General features: G+C 56.0%; 1 protein-coding gene across 1 annotated transcript in view; it reads left to right on the top strand.

Moving 5' to 3' along the window:
* PRKCB (protein kinase C beta) overlaps window positions 1-16,212 on the top strand; it is an 82,584-nt gene extending 66,372 nt beyond the window's left edge. The window contains 4 exon segments of the mRNA XM_058816378.1: window positions 1,199-1,279; window positions 1,521-1,628; window positions 4,096-4,236; window positions 15,064-16,212. Coding sequence (XP_058672361.1) covers window positions 1,199-1,279; window positions 1,521-1,628; window positions 4,096-4,236; window positions 15,064-15,216 — 483 coding nt within the window. The 3' untranslated portion in view covers window positions 15,217-16,212.
* The last annotated feature ends 3,322 nt before the right edge of the window (window positions 16,213-19,534 follow it).

A 19,534-nucleotide genomic window follows, 5' to 3' on the forward strand; every position in this document is an offset into this window, starting at 1 on the left:
TGTCCTTGGCATGCTCAGACCCACTGCAGGTTGTTCCTCACTCACTCCTGGAAATGGCAAACCCAGGGCTCAGCTCTGCCCCTCACTGTGTGTGATAGAAGCTTCCAGCACAACATGACCAGTGAGAAACAGGGGATTATCAGTGAATAATATTTCCACGTGGAGGGGAAATCTTTGGATCTCTCCAGCTCACTGTTTGCAGTGAGGGGCCACGTCTCATGGGGAGAGGCTCCCCATCCATGGCTCTAGATCCCCACAATATGAATTTGGATTTGGTTATTACTGGTGTGATAGAGTCACACATGACACTTCCATGAGGTGCTGTATGGGCACAGTTTAATCCAGACTTGTGAAATTCAGAGCAGTAATTATTCTCAAATGTCTGTTCCCTTCACTTAAAAGTATCTCTCCAAACTCTTGTCACTCTGCTGAATTTGCAATGATGAAGTTAGTATTTATTCATTTAGATATTTCAGAGAGAGAGATTCTCTTTGCTAGGACATCAGTGCTCTTGTGTGCTGAACCACATTGTGTTTGCTGCTCCAGTGAGGTTTCCCATTCCTGGATCCATCCCTCATCCCACCAGGATTAATTCTGGTGCTGCTGGTGCAGAGCTGGTGACTGTGGGTGATTAATGCTCCTTCACAGCAGGACAAATGACCAGCTCTCCCTGTGTATGCCCGAGTGTTTTCACTTTAACTCTTATTTTCTTCTCCTTGCTCTAATTTGTCTTTTTCCAAAAGCAGAACAGCAAGTGGGAAATTAGGATGCAAATCGCTTTGGCACCCAGGAATGGCCCTGTCACCTGCAGGGCTGTGACCTTCCCACGCCAGCAGTGGGGAACAGCACAGGACAGGGGATTTCTTTCAAGTGCTCTTTCCTTTTAAAGGCCTGTGTGGTGTGAACTGCTCCCACCTGAATCTCCCAGGGCACTGTAGAGAGCAAGGGGAGGGTCTGGGGTCCCTCGGGGGGGGGTTCCAGTGCTGAAGTGTGTCCCAGGGAATAACCCCATCCCTGTGACCCACTGCAGCTCGGGGTGGCTTTGCCCTGTGTCAGAGCTGGGGGGTAACACCGCTGTTGCTGCTATTGCACTGATATTGCACTGATATTGCACTGATATTGCACTGATATTGCACTGATATTACTCTGATATTATACTGTAATTTTTGTGTAATTTTTGTGCTGTTGCTGTTTGCAGATCATTGCCTACCAGCCCTACGGGAAGTCGGTGGATTGGTGGGCGTTTGGAGTGCTGCTCTATGAGATGCTGGCTGGCCAGGTGACTGAGTTGGGCTCCTCTGGGTGGGTTGGGTCCATTGTGAGCACAGGACAGGCTGCTGTGGCATTGCCACGCCTGGCACGTGGGTGGGCACCCCCTGAGCTGGGCGTGATGCTGGTCTGGGGATTGCAGTGACAGGACCAGTGTCACTGTGGGGCTGGCTCCAGGCCAAGGAGCAGAGCAGCCCCAGGGATCTTTGGGACCCAGGAGGGCCCCTGAAGCTGTGTCTGCTTGGCTCCAGGCCCCCTTTGAGGGAGAAGATGAAGATGAGCTCTTCCAGTCCATCATGGAGCACAACGTCGCCTACCCCAAGTCCATGTCCAAGGAGGCCGTGGCCATCTGCAAAGGGGTAAGGGCAGGGCTGGGGGAGTGTGGGGAGGGACAGCCTGCCCCCCCGGGTGCCAGCCTGCCCCCCGGGTCCCAGCCCCCCACTGCTCCCACCATGGCCAGGCTCTGGCACTCTTGGGTTCTGGTGCCTGTGCCCGCCAGGGCTAAAGCCACAGCTTGTGCCACTGTGTGTGTGTGTCCTAAACCCAGGTTAAAATGACACCTGCATCCTCCCTGTGCCCCTGCATTGAGCAGAAATGCAGCTGGGACTGGGGCTGGCCTGGGAGAACTGGGGTGCTGGCTGGAGGGTGGGAAGGGAGGGCTCCTGCCAGTGAGGACAGGGCAGCTCTGAGAGCTTTGCCTGAAGTGAAAACTGATGCTCAGGGAAAACGGATGTGATTCCCAAAGAGTTTCCCTAAGATCAGAGACAAAACCTTCATCCTCCCACTTAGCTGTGATAAGTTGCCCTTCAGGACAACCCGAAGCTCTGCTGGTGTCTCCATGAGGTCAGGGCAGCATTTTCATTATCCTGCCTCTTAATTTGCAGTGAAGCTCTGCCTTGCCCAGCATAACAAGCTGGGCTCTCCATGGACTGGGCCTAGGCCTGGCTTAATTGCAGCCTGAGTTAATTTGGGATGTGATGGATAAAGGCTGGCGGGGTCCTGGTGCTGTTCTGTGTGCCTGGGACTGAGCCTCATCTCACCCCCCAGTGCCACACTGCTATAAATAAGTGTTTGTGTAGGAATTTAAGAAATGTTTGCTTATAATAGTTAATATTGAAAATATCTGAATGTTCTGTGTCTCAAAATAGAGTTTCTATCTCCAAATGACACATCCTGCGCTTCTCGCTCCCACTGCGGCATTTCAGAGCCTCTTGCTGGCGTTGCCAGGATTCTGAGCTGCTGCTAAAGAGGAACATTCCCTTGTCCCGTGGGGTAAAGCTGCTGCAGGAGCTCCCACCTGGAATGGGGCACGGGGAGGGGGTGCTGCCCTGCCACAGCCAGCAGGAAAATCAAAACCTTCATTCAGAAACCGCTGGGTGGCTGGAGGGGCATCCCACCGAGGCTGTCACCATCTGCCATCCTCTTGCTGGTGCTGTCTGGGATGCAGAGGGAAAATCCAGAGTGTTCCTGGCCAGGCAGGGGCTGGGGCACACTCAGAGCTGCCGAGCAGCCCCGGGCTGGAGCAGGGCCAGGCTCGGGGCTGGCTGTGTGTGCTGCTGCACCAGGCACGGCGTGGGAGCTGCAAATCACCGAGCAGGGGCTGCCCAGCCTGCAGAGCCTGCCAGCCCCTCACTGCCTCTGGAAGGGCTTTCCAGGGAGATGCTGCTGCCTCGGGAAGCTGCTCTCCATCACTCCTCCAGCTGCAGATGCTGTCCCAGCTGGAGCAGGGATGTGCTGCTGTTTGCTCACAGAGCAGTCGGTGGCTTTGCTCTCTCCTTGTATTTCTTGGAGGTTTTTTTTGTCATTTCAGGGTTTTAGTTTGGGTTTTTTTCCCAGGGTTTCCCTTGCTTTCAGTGCCCTGTTGCAGTTAAAGATGGGCTCTCCTGAGCAGGTTTGTTCTGTGCCCTGGGGTGGCAGGGCTGACCTGTATCCAGTGGTGGGGGTGTCTCAGCTCCCCAGCCAGAGCACTGGCACCTCCTCACCTCCTGCCCCCCATGGGGGTCTCACAGCCCCCAGCCCTGGCACACAGGGCCAGGCTTGCTGCAGCCCTGGCATCAGGGTGAACTGCCCTGATTTAATAAAGCAGTGTTTTGTTGGGAGCACAAAGCTCATATTCTCCATCCTTATCGACGTCTTGTGAATCTCTGGCATCTCCATCTGATCTGTGAGCAGGGCTCAGACCCTGCCCCAGGATATTAATGTGGTACAGCTGCCCGTGGTTCCTGGGGCCCCTTTCCCTTACTGAGCCGGTGAAGAGGAGAAGTTTAGATGATAAACAACATTAATGGGCTGTTTGTGCTATTTTCCCTCCAAAGGGCAGCTTGTCCAGGTCAAAGGGGCAGTGGGGTTTGCAGTTAACCCTGCAGATGCTGAGAAGTTTGTGCCAAGCAAAGGGACCGCTGGGCAGCTCCCCTGCTGCAGCCAGGTGCTGAGGGAGCCCTGCCAGCACCCCGGGGATGTTCCTTTGCAAACCAGTTCCATTCCCAGACGGGAAGGGGATGTGCCCATCCTGGCTCGTGTACCTGCCATCTGCACAGTCTGCTCTCATAAAGCACTGTCAGCCTGCCCTGCCCCTGAGTCACTCCAGCTCCTTCCTCAGTGTCCTCCTCTCCTTGGAGCCCCAATGCACCTGCAGGAGGTGGGACCCTGATGTGGGGTGTCCAGAGGGGACATTCTGGGGGGCAGAGGGACAGGAGTGACTGTTTCCTCCTCTCCTTGGAGCCCCAATGCACCTGCAGGAGGTGGGACCCTGATGTGGGGTGTCCAGAGGGGACATTCTGGAGGGCAGAGGGACAGCTGTGACTGTGTCCTGCCTCCTGTCCCCAGCTGATGACCAAGCACCCTGCCAAGCGCCTGGGCTGCGGCCCCGAGGGGGAGCGGGACATCAAGGAGCACGCCTTCTTCCGCTACATCGACTGGGACAAGCTGGAGCGCAAGGAGATCCAGCCCCCCTTCAAGCCAAAGGCTGTAAGTGTGCTGGGCCCCCCTGTCCCACTGCTGGGCAACCAGTGTCCCACTGCTGGCCCTCCAATGTCCCACTGCTGGGCAACCACTGTCCCACTGCTGGGTCCCCTCACTGTCCCACTGCTGGGTCCCCTCACTGTCCCACTGCTGTGTCCCCCACTGAGCCCCAGTGTGGGTGTCCCTGCCCATGGTGCTGCTCTGTGCCCCAAACTCTGCATGGCCCCGTGTTGTCCCTTTGCTCTCCCTGCCCTTATGTACACGCAGGAGCAGGGATGTCCCTGCCTGGATTTCTCTTTGTCACTGGGGTCTGGCAGGGTCACAGCAGAGTCTCTGTGGGGCTCCAGGTGCTCAAGGCTTGGATTGTTCTCGTGCCTCCCCTGGGTGCTGTTGGCTGCAGTGCCCCAGCTGGGCTCTGCTGTTTCTCAGAGAGCTGGATCCCCACTGGATCTGCTCTCATGGCTGCTATTTGTGGTCAGTGTGGGGACATTAATCCTGAATCCATCCTCCCAGGGCAGCGCAGAGCTCGGGAATGCTCTGTGTGCTCACCTGCAGCCTCCCCGTCCCTGTGCCCATAACAGCCTTCTGCACCTCTGCTTTTCCTCTGCTTTACAGATGCCCCGCTCCTTTGAGGGCCCCTTTGGTGCTTGGAAAACTCTGCTTTCAGGGAGAGCGTGGAGTGGGAGCTCCTTTGGTGGAGGGTACTGGGTGCCTCTAGCTCTGCTCTTTCTCTGTGCCTCTCTGCTCCCGCAGGATTTTCCCTCCCACAGCTCCTTTCCTGATCCAGCTGGGATGGAACACCCCTGTGGTGGCTGGGCAGGGATGGGGCAGGGGTGCTGGCCTGGAGAGCTGCCCCTTGCCCTGTGTTTGGGGCTGGCGTTTGAATTTCAGGCAGATGTTCTCCCCCAGGCTCAGTGCTGGCAGTGGAGCCTCTGCAGGGAGCTCGTGGTGCTGTCCTTGGCTCAGAGCTGCCCTCACAGTGTGAGCTGTGCCCCCTCAGAGGGGCAATGTGCTGCTCTCCCTCCTGCCTGGGAGTGGGGGCGTGCAGGGTGGGCAGCACAGGGGTCTGGGTGCTGCCTGCTGCCTTTCCCTGGAGGGGAGGGACCCTTCAGGACATGGACCCTGCAGGAGCAGCATCACTGGGAGAGCTGCACCTTTGATATCAAGGTATCAGCACTGTGGAAGTGTTTGGGGCTGTCTGTGCCCCCCTGATTCACTGTCTGGGGCTGGGATCTGACCCTTGTGCCAGGGATGCTGAGGTACAAGGGGGGATCCCTGAGCTCCAGCTGTGGAGGGATCCTGGTCCACACCTGGATTCACTGAAGGGGCACCATGGGGTCATTCTGCACAAGTCCCTGTCTCCTGAACCCACAGCTGCTGCCATCTCCCACCTCTGTGCCCATTTCCCAGTGAAGCTGCTGCTGCTGTGTCCCCTCCTGCCATCTCTCTCTTCCTTCCCAGTGTCACTGCCTGCCCTGGGCAGGGGCACAGCATTGGTATTTGGTGCTTTACACTGAAAAACCACTGAATTCCATCAAAAGCCCTTTCTTACTGCTCTGCTGCTTTAAACTGTGCAAATTCTGTCCTGTTTTAGATGTCTCCTTCCTCCAGAAATCCCTGTGACACCAGCCCTGGTGTAAGCTGCCGGCTGTCGCTTCCCCCGGCGGCTGGCACCCGGAAAATTCCCTGTGTGATAGGACAGGGAGATTAACTGCAGCTGATTTGGGATTTAGGGAGGATTAAGACAACTCAGGTACCTGCTGATAGCTGATATTTCTCCTGCAGTGCTGGAAAAAGCTCTTTCTTTGGTGCCAGCACAGGGCAGAGCAGCAGGGATGGCAGTGGGGCTTGGGCACTGCAGGGAGGGTCTGGGGGTGACAGAGGACGTGTGCCCCAGTGTTTGTGACCTGTGATCATCCTGATGGCCACACCAGGGCCAGGTGCTGCTGCACACAGGGCTGGTGCTGGCCTGGCTCTTCTCCTTGGCTGGAGGCTATTTTGTTTTCCTTTTATTTTTTCATAGTTAGCATCTGTAAAGGTCAGGCTGCAGTAATTGTCTGTATCCAGAGCTTCAAAATAAGGAGTGAGATGCAAATGAGGGCTGGGATTCAGCCCCCAGCTGCTGTCCCCAGCCTTGCCCTTCTGCAGAGCATGCTCAGCCCTGGGAGCACCAGCCAAGGGGAGCAGAGCCCCATCCACATTGTGTCCAGGTTTGTTTTGCCCCTCAGAGGCACCGTGAGTCCGTGTCTGGTGTGAGCTGGGGGCTCAGCTCCCCAGATTGTCTCCAGGTTTGTTTTGCCCCTCAGGGTCCGTGTCTGGTGTGAGCTGGGGGCTCAGCTCTCCAGCCCCTCCTGGTCCCACAGAGCCCCCTGTGCCCCTGCAGCAGCAGCCACAGCTCCTCTGGGCACATCCCTGTGCTCCTGGGGTCCCTCTGCAGTTTGGGGAGGGGGCTCAGGGGGTCCTGGGGGGGCTCTCAGTGCTGCTGCCGTGGATCCCTGCCTAAAGCTCCATCATTTCCCACTGACAGCAGTGGATGGAGGCTCCTGGCCGCAGCTCAGAGCCAATTCCTCAATTCCCAGGAGCTCCTGTGTTGCTTTGTGCTTGATTAACCTTTATCACAGAGTCAGGAACAAGACAGATCAGGGGCTGGCTTGTCTTTGGTGGTTCTGACGTGGGGCTCTGCTTGGCTGCTCCCTGCTCGGGCTGGTGCATAACAATTCCTTTCCTGGGTCTGCAGCTACCCTGGGAGTGTGTTTACACTTCCCTGCTCTCCCTGTCTCTCGTTGAGATAATTATTGTTTTTGGTATCTAATTACTCCTTTACTTTACATAAAGCCTAGTGATTTGAAAAGTCTCATTTTGAAAGCACTGAAATCGCACAGCAGAGCCCAGGATTATTCACAACAGCACGGGGGGTTAAAAAATGGCTTTTAATCTAATAATTTTTAATTGCATAAATTAATTTCCCCCTAACTGCTCGGAGTTAATTAATGCTGAAAGGCCACTTACAGACCTGGATGTGTGAAAACACCAGTTCCATGCACAGGGGTTTGTAGCCTTAGTCCAGCCTGTGCAGGGTGAGTTCTGAGGTTTGCACAAGTGATTTCCTAATTAGATGGGATTTAAGGATTGAGGGGCTGACACTGGGCAGGTGGATGTGCTGAGGTTAAACACCTCAGGTAACCCAGCCACGGTTTGCTCTGGGAGACCCAGGGCCCTGTGAAGACTTTGGGATTCCCCAGACTCTTCAGCCTCTGTTTTCAGGGCAGAAATTTGGCTTTTCCCTGGCAGAGGGATGGTCCCACACCAGGAGCACTGGATGCTCCCTTTGAGAGCAGCAGGGATAAAGGGATAAGCTGCAGCATCCCAAACTGAGCCACACACAGTGAAAGGCACCCCTGACCAGCACAGGGATCCCCAGTGTGGCCCCAGGGCTGTGCTGTCACCCAAATTCCCCTAAATGGGACTGCCAGAAGAGCCCTGGTCCTGCCCAGGGCGCAGCAGGAAGCCAGAGCAGCCCCAGGAAGGTCAGACTCACCCAGGAGGTGCCTGCAAAGCCAGTGAGATTGTGGCTGTGCCACAATTTGGGACCAAACCCTTGGAAATCCAGGGTGTGAGCATCTCCCCTTGGCATGGAGTGAGGGTGGGGGGCAGCAGCATCCTCAGCTCCTGGTGGTCCTTGACTGCATCCCGGGATCAATGGCAAATATTTTATTGTGCCTTTTGTCTCTATTTGAAACCAAGCAGGGAGGTGATTAAATACAAGGCCATCTTTGGAGCTGACAGGTTTATTTCTGCAGCTCAGGAGGAAAAGCCATTCTGTGCTGGCTATAAATATTGGGCAGGACACACCGGGATTTATGTAAGATACATTCCCAGCCTCCCCCTTTCTCCAGGCAGGATGGAGTGATGCCTGTACGTTAATGCCACACTAAAATGAGCACAATTTCTCACTAGATGGCTTTAGATAAATGTAAAATTTCATATGGCATCTGTGTCCACTGAGCAGGAGCTCGGTTTGGGAGGCTGTAGAGAAGGTGCCCGTGCAGACAGCGACCATTCCTGCCTGGAGCAGTGGGATTGAGCAGCAGGACCCTCCCTGCTCCCCTCACCAGGCTGGGCCAGACCTGGAGCCTGGCACTCCCCTCCTCCAGGGCTTGGGCTGGGATGTGCCCTCCAGAAACTCAAAGGCAGTTTCCAACTTTAAGGTATTGAATTCACCCATCCATTTTGTCTGCATCCAAACAGAAAGCCCATAAACTCCACACAGCAGGGCAGGAAATACCATGGGTAGATGCAACTTTTCAGATTTTCCATCCACATATTCTTCCCTCGTCGCGTGATAGTGAGAAATCCTCGCTTGCCAATATGCATATTAAAATATATTTGTGCTTCCTATTCCAATAACTGGCAGCCTCTCATCAGGATTAATTTTCCAATCCTTCTGAGGGGGTTGCTGGTTTGGTTTTATTTTATTTTTATTTTTTTTTCCCTAAGGCAGCAGATTTCTCTGTAGCCATGAGGCAAAGGCAGGGCTGTCAGACACAGCACATGGGCTGCCCTGCCTGTCTGCACTGGGGCTGGCAGGGGCTGGCAATGGGGCAGGGGGCTCTGGGGGGCTCTGGGTGTGCACTGGGCTCCGCTGGGTCCAGCCCTGCTGAGCTCAGGCCTTGCAGTTTAACCAAGCCAGACTAGAAATGAGAAGATGTGGTGCTACCAAGGCAAGGGTGCCACGGTTTCAATGCTGGAGGGGCTGGAGCTGGGGTTAAATCCACTCAAACATTGTCCCTGAGCTTTGTGTACAGGTTTGAGAGCAAGGGTCTCACTTGGTGCTGTAAGGACATTCAAGAGCTGCCAAAGGAGCAGCCCATCAGAGGCTGATGGATATTCATGTTGTCTTCCCTGAAAGCTCTGAGCAGAGGAAGGAATTGGGAAACATCGACTTCTGCGTGTATTTGTCATTAATATTTTATTACGTTTAGTCTGATGTTTATTAAAAATGCAAATCTGTTTACTTAACAAATGCAAGTTAAATGCCCAGGAAAAATTGTGGCAGCTCTTGGAGCGTGTGTTCTCCTTGGGGGACTGGGAGAGAGGCCTGGGGGACTGGGAGCTGTTCCTGGAGCACTGGGAGCTGCTGCCCAAGGGACTGGGCTCTGCTGCCTGAGCTGTGTGTGACAGGAGGGACAGTGGCCAGCCCTGTGCCATCCATGGGGATGTGACACGAGGGTGACAGGCAGGGATGGATCCTGGTCTGTGGCTGTGCAATGACCTGATCCCAGCTGCTGCTGTTGTTATTCCCTTAAATCAGGGTTTGCAGCCTGGGAAGCTGCACCACCTTTGTTCTGATTGCTAAGGAAATTAAATCAGGTTTTGGCACCACTGGGGCCATAAGGCTGTGGACTATTGTGGTCTGACTGGGCTGTAGGGCAGGGACAGCCCTGGGAATCAGAACCATGGAATTCCAACCTGGTTTGGGTTGGAAGGGACCTTAAATCCCACTCTGCCATGGCAGGGACACCTTCCCCTGCCCCAGGCTGCTCCCAGCCCTGTCCAGCCTGGCCTGGGATGGGTTCTCTCCTCTCCTCAAGCAGGAGGAAACCTCTGAGCAGTCGAGCCTTGATGGGAGCCCCCTGCTCTGGAAACCCCCTGGGAAAGGGGGATGCCCATGTGGGCACTGCCCTGTGCGCAGGTGCCAGGTGTGTGCGCGCAGGTGCCAGGGCTGTGTGTGGGCAGGCACCAGGTGTGTGTGAGCAGGTGCCAGGGCTGTGTGTGGGCAGGCACCAGGTGTGTGTGAGCAGGAGCACCGTGAGCCATCGCAGCCCATCTCATTCCTGCTGCATTCATTCCGTGGCACAGCGGGGTTAGCCGGCCCTGGCTGTGCCGTGCCATGCCGTGCCATGCCATGCCATGCCGTGCCATGCCATGCCCCCATGACCACCCAGGTGTGCTCTGCCCCTTTCCCCGCCCATCCCACCTTCCCGCCCCACCCACCTCCGTTCTTTTCTCCTCCCCTAGTGCGGACGCAATGCTGAAAACTTCGACCGGTTTTTCACCCGGCACCCGCCCGTGCTAACTCCTCCCGACCAGGAAGTCGTCGGGAACATTGACCAGTCAGAATTCGAAGGATTTTCCTTTGTTAACTCAGAGTTTTCTAAGCCTCAAGCCAAGAGCTAAGCTGCTGTGCAGATCTCATCCCCGCGTCCGTCACCAGGTCCCAGCTGCCGTTGTGGTGACGCATTCCATTGCAGAACTCGCATCCATGGGCTTGCTTTAGTTCCTTACTAGAGTGACCATGTCTCAAGTGTCTTCCTGTTGTCTGGGGTGTCGCTGGAGGGGAGTGATGTGCAAGAAGTGCTGCAAATGGGCTTTTGTAACGTTTTGTTTGGAGAAAATGCAAACTGCTCAGTGGGTGACAACAAAAACGGAGACATGGTGACAACTGGGAGAAATCCCTTCATCATGTGCTTTAATTCCTGCTCTTTCCTTTTTCTAGTCTTTGAAATAACCATGAACATTTAATATTTAGCCTTCTCAGCCTTAGTGGCAAGAAGTGTTTTTAATGAAACCGTTCCCCAGAGTGTCTCCTCCCAAAAGCTCAGGAGAGCCAAGGTGCTGGTTCTGGCTCCCTTTTGGCCGTGTCCTGCTGTGTGTCCAGCCCCAGCACAGCTCCCCTTCCCTGCACAGATGCTTTGGGCTGGCTGGGTCCCCAGCAGTGGGATAAGTTATTGGGGAAGGCAGAGCTGCCCTTGGCAGAGATTTCTCCTGATTGTGCAGCTTCTAAGTAGCATTTTTTAAAATCAAAGCAAACATCCCCTGGTAAATGGGAAATTTGGAAGAGCTGCCTTTGAACCCTTGGTCACCCTAGTAAACACCACCAACATCCATTCCATAGCAAAGCTTTTTCTTCTTCTCAAATGCCAAAGCCATTGATGGAGTTTGTTACCTGTGCTTTAAATGTGTCAAAAATGGTATTGACCGTAATGGGAGGTACTTAACTCTGACCAGTATTGTGAATTCTGATATGAAGGGTGTAAAAAACCTTGTTTCAACGGGTACTTCTATCCTTTAAAATGGCCCGAGTTTTGTTTCTGGCATCAAAGGAAACATTTCAGGAAGGGTGAGTTTCTCTTCAAAGGACAACAATCACACTGCTTCCTTTTATACCCTTGCAGGTGTTCGTGGGCTGTCACTGTATCAATCTGCTTGATTTGTAATGTGCCAATTTGTTTTTTTTCTGATACCGATGATAAAATAAAAAGAAAGAAAACCCGCCCCAGAAACCTGCCTGTGTTTGGCAATAATGAGTTTCTGCAGTTCAGCCAGGTGATTCCTGCCGACAGCCGGGGCTGGAAGCCGCCCTGGCTGCGGGGGGATGCTGGCTCAGGGCCGGCGGTGGAGCCGCTCCTCGTCGTTCCTCTGTTTGTCCCAAAACCCGAGCTGGGATGTGCTGGAAGCATCATCTGGGAGGGAGCGACTGCCCACAGCCTCCTGCAGCAGTGCCCACTGCTCCGGGCTCCACACGGCCGGGGAAGGAGCTGGTGGTGTGGGTGAGACCAGGAAGGACTGTCCGGGGTGAGGACATGGAAGGAAGGACGGTCCTGGATGAGGAGACAGCAGGAAGGATGGTCTGGGCTGAAGACACAACAGGAAGGACAGTCAGAGGTGAGGACACGGCAGGAAGGATGGTCCAAGGTGAGGACACGGCAGGAAGGACGGTCCAGGGTCAGCAGGAAGGACAGTCAGAGGTGAGGACACGGCAGGAAGGACGGTCCAGGACCGGCACAGCGCATCCCTGGCACCGCCTCGCACTCCCCGAGCTGCAGAGCCCGGTGTGACTCATCCATCCATCCATCCATCCATCCATCCATCCATCCATCCATCCATCCATCCATCCATCCATCCCTGCCCGCTCTCCCAGGAGCACTCGTTAGAAGCGGTTGGCACTTCCATCTAAAGAGGGATTACAGGCTGCTGTGAACCTCCCTGCTGCCTCTGGGAATCGGCCGCTGCCAAGTTCGGACGCTGCAAGGTTGTTCCGAGAGGTCCTGACCATCAGCAGGAGCTGCTGGAGCTCTGCCGTGGAGAGGGGGCTCCGTGGCAGGATCCCCATCCCTGGGCCAGGCAGAGATCCTGCTCCGGGCCAGCCCTACCTGGGCACAGTGCCAGGGGCAGAGGGACCCCAGCTGTGCCACACCGCGCCACCACCGCACCGTGTCACCACCACGCCACCCCGCTGTGCTCCTCGCTGTGCCCCTCACCACCTCCCAGAGTCAATTTGCCCATCGCTGGAGGCACTGTCAGCCCTGATTTTCCCCTGCGCTCCCCTCTCTCTGTAAGACCCACACAGCCGTTCTCTGCCTGCTCCCAGAGAGGTTGTTCATCATCTTGACAGAGGCCAAATTGCCACCAGTTGAGGCAGAATTCAAGGTAAGATTCCAGCAAACCCACACTTTGCTGTGCTCAGCCTCCAGCCAAGGCCCCAAGGAGTGGGGGCTGCTGCAGAGGGCAGTGCAGAGGAGTGGGCTGCCCTGAGCCCCCTCCCGGGCTCATTGCAGCCTCTCCCAGAGCTTTCTGCTGCCCAAAAGCAGCAGCAGGAGGTATTTCCCACTCCAGGGCTCCCAGGCTGAGCACTCCCGAGGGCTGGGGACCACGGTGGCAGCCTGCACCAGTCACATGTGGATGTGTCATTCCCTTTGCAGCATCCCAAAGCTTTCCTGCTCAGGAGAAGCTCCTGGCTTGGTAGGACAGCGCTGTCTGGCCCACGTTGCTTTGGATGGATGTGGCGTTCAGGAACCATCTCAGCACTCTCCAGGAGCCTTGGACAACTTTCCACAGAGACCCCGAGCACAGCCACGGCCAGGGAGCACCCTGGGGCACCCTGCTGCCATCGAGGTGGGCTTGTCCTCACATTCCCACTGCTTCACCCTTTGCCTGCAGAACTCTGCACCTGAAGCTGACCCTGTCACGCTGTCTGCTCCCTGCTCCTGCTCTGCGCCCCCAAATCCACATCTCCTTCCTTCTCTGTGGTGGAGAGAGGTGCCCTGGAGGGACCTTGGTGCCCAGGACCCGGCTGGGAGCCACAGATACCGGTGCCCTGGGGAACATCTCCCTGTGCTCACAGCCTGACAGCACAGCCACAGCCTGCCTCTCCTCCTGCCTCTTCTGCTTCTCCTCTCTCGGCTCCTCGAGCTCCATCCAGACCTGTTTTCTTCCCACCTCGTCTCTGCTCCATCGTCCTTGGCTTTTCCTGATCTTCCTCCCCGAGGCTGAAGCCATCCTGATGGGATTTCTGCTGGGGCAGTGGAATCTCTAGCACCCCCGAGGTCCTGATGCACTGCTGGCTCATCTCCCAGGGCTCAATCCAGCTGCAGTGTGGTGCCCCTGGCCTGTCCAGGCTGGCAGGAAGACCTGGCTCGGTGTCCTGGCCGTGCTCCTGCTCGAGGATGAAGGTGTCCCGGTGTCCCAGTGGGCCAGGAGGGGCTGCAGGGAGGACACAGCATCTGTCCTGCCAGGTCCTTCCCCAGCACAGCAGTGGGAGCTCAGCCATGGGGATGGGATGGGGTGCAGGAACTGCAGGACCCCCACAGTCACTTTCCTCAGTTCAAGCTGGCAGATTCATCCAGGGTTGGAAATCCTGGTGCAGCAGAGCCCAGCGAGGGCCTGGCATGGTGGGGCCACACTTCAAAGGCAAAGTCTGGGAAAAACAGAAAACAAATACAGTTTCTTCAAGGCTGGCAGGGTCCTACCTGTGTCACAGCAGGGGAAGGTGACCTCCAGCAGGGAGCTGGGGTCTCTCCTGTGTGGGGACATGGAAGAAGGGCTGGAGAAGCCTTTTGTCCCTGGTGGCTTTGGTAACGAGCAGAGCAGAGCCAGTTCCTGGCTGCCAGTGTCCCTCCACCACCGGTCACTGTGGGTGAAGGGCCTGGGGTGCTTGTGCTGTACCCTCAGTGCTCAGTCACCCTCCAGCCATGGCTGTGTCCCCTCCCACAGCAGGACAGCCCCGAGGCAGGCGCTCTGGGATCTGCAGGGTTTGGAGGAGCAGCCCACGCGCTCCCGGCGCAGGCTCCGCAGTGCTGATAGCAGGTTCCCAGTGCTAATCCTGACACTAACGTCCTTTCTTTCCCTTTTTTGGCTTGGGTGTAGCTGCAAAGTTGTTCTCCTTAAGAAATTGCAAGGAGGAAATGTTGCATATGTGGAATTTTCCTTCTGAGAGGTTTTGAAGTGCTGTGTGTTTTCTCTCTGTACAACCCTGGAGCAAATCACATCCTCCATCAATGAACCAGTGTTGCTTAACACCATATCACGGCATCATTCAAAAATCAAGCTTAAAGCAGAAAGAGCTCTTACAGCTGATTATTTTGTGCAGATTTTGACATGGTAGTGACTGTTGCTGCCATTTCGAGGCATGTTGCTTCCTCCAGGCTCCTTCCTCCTGTGCAGTGCCGAGCTCTGGTTGCAGTGGGGGTTCTGCATGCTGAGAACTGCTCCGTGCTCTCTCTCTCCCGCAGCAAACAGGGCAGGAGGGATGCTCCCTTCCCACCACGGCTCTCACCTGTCCCTCTGTGTCCTGCTCGTGTGTCTCAGGCGTGTTAAACCGGTGTTCTCCTCTTCCTGCTGCTGGTGTGGGGCTGCTTCTGTTCTACAGGGCTGGGAGCTCCTGCTCGGGGGCAGCTTGAGAAACAGCGTGGAGTGTGGAGTGCTGGGACAGTGCAGCTCCCTGGGGACAGCCCCGGTGCTGTCACCTGTGGTGGTGCTGTCTCCTCTGGTGGTGCTGTCCCCTCTGGTGGCTCGCTCCTTCCCCAGTTTAACTCTGTGCTTTCCGTTTAACAGAAGGACAAACGCGACACTTCCAACTTCGACAAAGAGTTCACCCGGCAGCCGGTGGAGCTGACGCCCACGGACAAACTCTTCATCATGAACTTGGACCAGAACGAGTTTGCTGGCTTCTCCTACACCAACCCCGAGTTTGTCATTAACGTGTAGTCGCGGCGCAGCCCTGTCCTCGCTGTCCCTCGCCAGGTGGCCCTGTACATAGGACACTAGTCTTCCGGGATTAGCAGTGCAGACACACGTCCCCTCCCGCCCAACACGCCGGCCGCTTCTCCCCGGAGCCTCTCCGTGTCCGTGCCACTCGCTAGCTTGGCTTCCCTAGCCGGAGTGTCCGGGGTGCCAGTTACCGGTCAGTGATACTTCTAGGAACTATAGTTGGTGGTGACTAATAGAGTTTTTAAACAGAAATATACCAAACCGCTACGGTCTCTGTAATTTTCGCAGCGGGACGCTGAGATCCCGGTGGCCCAGCTAGTCCCAAAGCGTTGCTGTGGAATGCTAAGCATGGTTGATCGCTTAAAGCGTTGTGCTGAAGCTTGCGATGAGTGTGAGCTTGTCTTAGAGGAGCCTTTTGTTCAAGACATGGATATATTTGATCAGTGTGGAAAAATCTGCTTCTAGACCTCTATTTCCCAATGCATTGTCTATAGGGTCAGCCCAGCTCCCACCACCTGCCTTCCCTGCCTCGGGCATCGCGACTCCCAACCACTCCCGTGCCAGTTCTTGTAAATCAGAGCAACCTTTTTCTAAGTGAGAGGTGGGGGGCTTTTGTAACATCTGGAACAGTTTGCAGTTTTGATACGCTCTGTCAGCACTCGCATAAATCTTTCACAGACGCTGTTGAGATGTAACAGCTCTGTAAAGGATATTAATATTCTGCCAAAACAAAACACATTTATATTCTTGGTTTACAATTTACCAACTGAAAACACGCCCAAGACCAAAGGGCTGCACTGAGGGCTATTTATAACGGAAACTTTTCTACTTTCCACCCTCTGCTATTCTCTTCCAGGCTCCAAACCCATGGATTTTACAGACATCTTGATTTCCCTGATTCCCACCAAATTCCTGGGGGTTTTAGTCAGTAATAATTTTTTTAAAATTCTGAGTGAGAAGAGACAATTCCAGCAGCTGCTTGTGAGGCAGAGCCGTGGCGTGCGGGAGGGCAGGAGCAGGCGGGAGCAGGAAGGAGGGAGCAAGGACAAGGAGGGAGAAGGCAGGGGTGGGTAGGGGTGGGCAGGAGAGGCAGGGCAGGGAGAGGTGGGCAGGAGCAGGCAGAGGAGGGCAGGAACAGGCAGGGGCAGGGAGACAGGGAGAAGAGAGCAGGAATGGGCAGGAGCAGGCAGGAACAGGCAGAGGAGGGCAGGAACAGGCAGGAACGGGCAGGAGCAGGGAGAAGAGAGCAGGAACAGGGAGAGGAGGGCAGGAATGGGCAGGAACGGGCAGGAGCAGGGAGAGGAGGGCAGGAGCAGGCAGGAACAGGCAGAGGAGGGCAGGAACGGGCAGGAGCACGGAGAGAAGGGCAGGAACAGAGAGAAGAGGGCAGGAGCAGGCGGGAACAGGGAGAAGAGAGTAAGAGCAGGCAGGAACAGGGAGAGGAGAGTAGGAGCAGGCAGGAACAGGGAGAAGAGAGTAGGAGCAGGCAGGAACAGGGAGAGGAGAGTAGGAGCAGGCAGGAACAGGGAGAAGAGAGTAGGAGCAGGCAGGAACAGGCAGGAGCAGGCAGAGGAGGGCAGGAACAGGCGGGCACTGCCCATCGGTGGCCAGCCAGTGGGTGAGCCTGGCTGACTGTTGGGTTGGCAGAGGCCGGGCCCCAGGTGAGCATCTCCCAGGCCCTGTCACCCCGCTCCCCTCACGGCCCACAGTGGTTTGCAGAACCCCAGGAGGGTTTTCTGAGCCAGCCCTGGTTCTGCTGCATGCAGCCATTCCTCCAGGCCCCAGGGAAATGGGGGGGATTTTATCAATCATGAGGAATTCTACAGAGGAAATTCTAGTTTGTAGATCTTTTATAAACATGAAACTCGAGCTTCAGAAATTATTTTTTTCTTTTAATGATTCCTTGAGGACTAGAGGCTGCCAGCAGCTGAGGCGCTGTCAGGGGATGAGTGTCCCCTCCCTGTCACCCAGCCACGGGCACTGTCCTGGGCCTGCTGGGGGTGAGGGCTGAGCCCGTGGCCTCGGGTCCTGCCCTGGGCTGGAGGAACCCAAACAAACCCAGAAAAACTGCAAATTGTGCCAGATCCAGGAGGGGGTTCATGAGGGGCTCTGCAGCAGGCGAGGCCCAGGGGTCAGGGCTGGGGGCTGCTGGGGGCTCCCCAAGCCTGGCACACCCTGAGGACATGGGCCATCCTCTGCAGACCACAGCTGCATCAGAGCATGTGTGTTCCTGTGACTCCAAACCTGCTGCAGCAGAATCTGTATCACTTCAGTGGTCAATGTTCTTCATTTCCATACCTTTGGCTCTGAGGGTGCCCCCGGGATGTGCTGGGAGGACTCGGGGCTGAGGGGCACAGTGCAGGAGCAGCTGTGGGGCAGTCACACCTTTCTGTCTGGAGCTGCTGTGTCTGTGTTGGGGTGACACTGGTGCATGGAGCAGGCACTGCTGGACGCTGAGCAGAGCAGGCGGCTCCGAGGGGACCTGCAGGGAGGCTGGGACGTGGCACCAGGGATGTGGCACCAGGGATGTGGCACCAGAGAGGTGGCACCAGGGATGTGGCACCAGGGGTGTGGCACCAGGGGTGTGGCACCATGGATGTGGCACCAGGGATGTGGCACCAGGGATGTGGCACCAGGGGTGTGGCACCAGTGGTGTGGCACCAGGGGTGTGGCACCAGGCAGCTTTGGAGGCAGTTTGGGATTGAGATCCACGCTCCAGGGCGAGCTGGGCCAGTGCCAGGTCCCCCTCTCAGGACTCACACCTTGAGCATTCCTGACCCTGTCCGCTCTGCTGCTTGCCCCAGTTATTGCAAGACTTCCAGATGTCCTGTATCTTCTGTGGGGGAATGTACAGTGGGATGTGCTGGCCCTGCACAGACACTCAGATCTGTGTGGACTCCGCCAAGGAAGGGCAGAGTGACAGGGTTTGAGTCACTCTTTATGTCATTTGATGATTTAATCCTCACAGTTGGATGGGGAAGGCAGAGCTCTTGGAGGATGCTCAGAGCCTCAGGAGAGCCCAGGTGCTCCTCAGGTGTGTGGAGACAGCCCAAGGAATCCCTACCTGGAGCTGCTGGGGATGCAGGGAAGGGGCCTCAGCTCTGCATTCAGTGGGGCTGGCAGGGGTCCCCTGTGGCATAGGGGCACCCAGAGCCCGGGGGAGGGCAGAGGAGGGGCTGAGTTGGCAGGACATGCGCAGGATGGCACGTCCTGGCTTTGTCCCACGTGGATTACACCCCAGTGCTACAGGTAAGTGGGCCCAGGCTCTCCCTGGGACAGGGTGGGTCAGAGAGCTGCCCCTGGGCTGTGCTGAGCCCTTGGCTGCTGCTCTGGGGCAGCTCCAGCTCCTGCCCTGCTCCCAGTGCAGCTCCGCTGGTTCTGGCTGGGAGCTGCTGCTGCTGCTGTGCCTGTGTGCCCTGTTGGGGCTCTGAGCAGCCCGCTCGTCATGAGAGCATCACCAAAGCAGCTATCGATTGATGAATCCATTTAATGAATGAATAAATGGGGGTTTGTGCAGTGGCCAGCCCAGGCAGGCAGAGGGAGGTGAGTGCAGGGCAGTGCTGTGCTCCGGTGCTTGTGAGTCCCAGAGCTGTGACCCCGGGAGGAGCCCAGGGCATTGGGGCACAGGACACGGATGGGCTGTGCCAGAGGCTGGGATGGCACCTGCAGGGTGCCCAGACCTGCTCCCACTGCCCTGGGGCAGGAGCAGCTGTGTGAGCACAGCCTCTGGCTCCATGCATGGGAGTGTCGCCTGAGCTCTTTATTTCTGATCACATTCAAAGTGGCAGTTAAAACAAGGAGGGAAAAAAAATTAAAAAATAATAAAAAAAAAAGAGAAAATGTTTATTGTTGATGAGTTTGTGTTTGTGAATTTGATTTCACCTGCAAGTATTTGATGACTTTTCTACATCCTAGACTACCTGCTGTGTGTTGTCAAACGGTTCTCATGAAGACCTCCTTTTAGATGGGCATATACTCTTGATTCAATTTGCTGCATGTATGAAAAAATAAAATATTTAATTTTAAAGAAACCCTGAGAGCTTGGCTTCCTTTGCCCACGAGCCGGGGTCTGTGGGGTTGGGGTGTCCTGGGGGGCCGCAGAGCAGGAAATGCCGGGAATTTTCAGGGGTTTGGTCAAAAACCTGTGCGGCTGTGCGGTCAGTGAGCGCAGCGGCCCCAAAGAGGAGGCGGCACCGAAAGGGGCACGGAGGGGACAGAGGGTTAATTGTCAGTTAATTGCCCGCTGATGAGTTACTAAAGCTGCCGCAGAGGCTCCCCCAGAGCAGCAGCTGCAGCCCCTGGAGCCGGGCGGGGC

The sequence above is a fragment of the Ammospiza caudacuta genome, chromosome 17 (genome assembly GCF_027887145.1).
Source record: "Ammospiza caudacuta isolate bAmmCau1 chromosome 17, bAmmCau1.pri, whole genome shotgun sequence".
In the NCBI taxonomy this organism is placed as follows: domain Eukaryota; kingdom Metazoa; phylum Chordata; class Aves; order Passeriformes; family Passerellidae; genus Ammospiza; species Ammospiza caudacuta.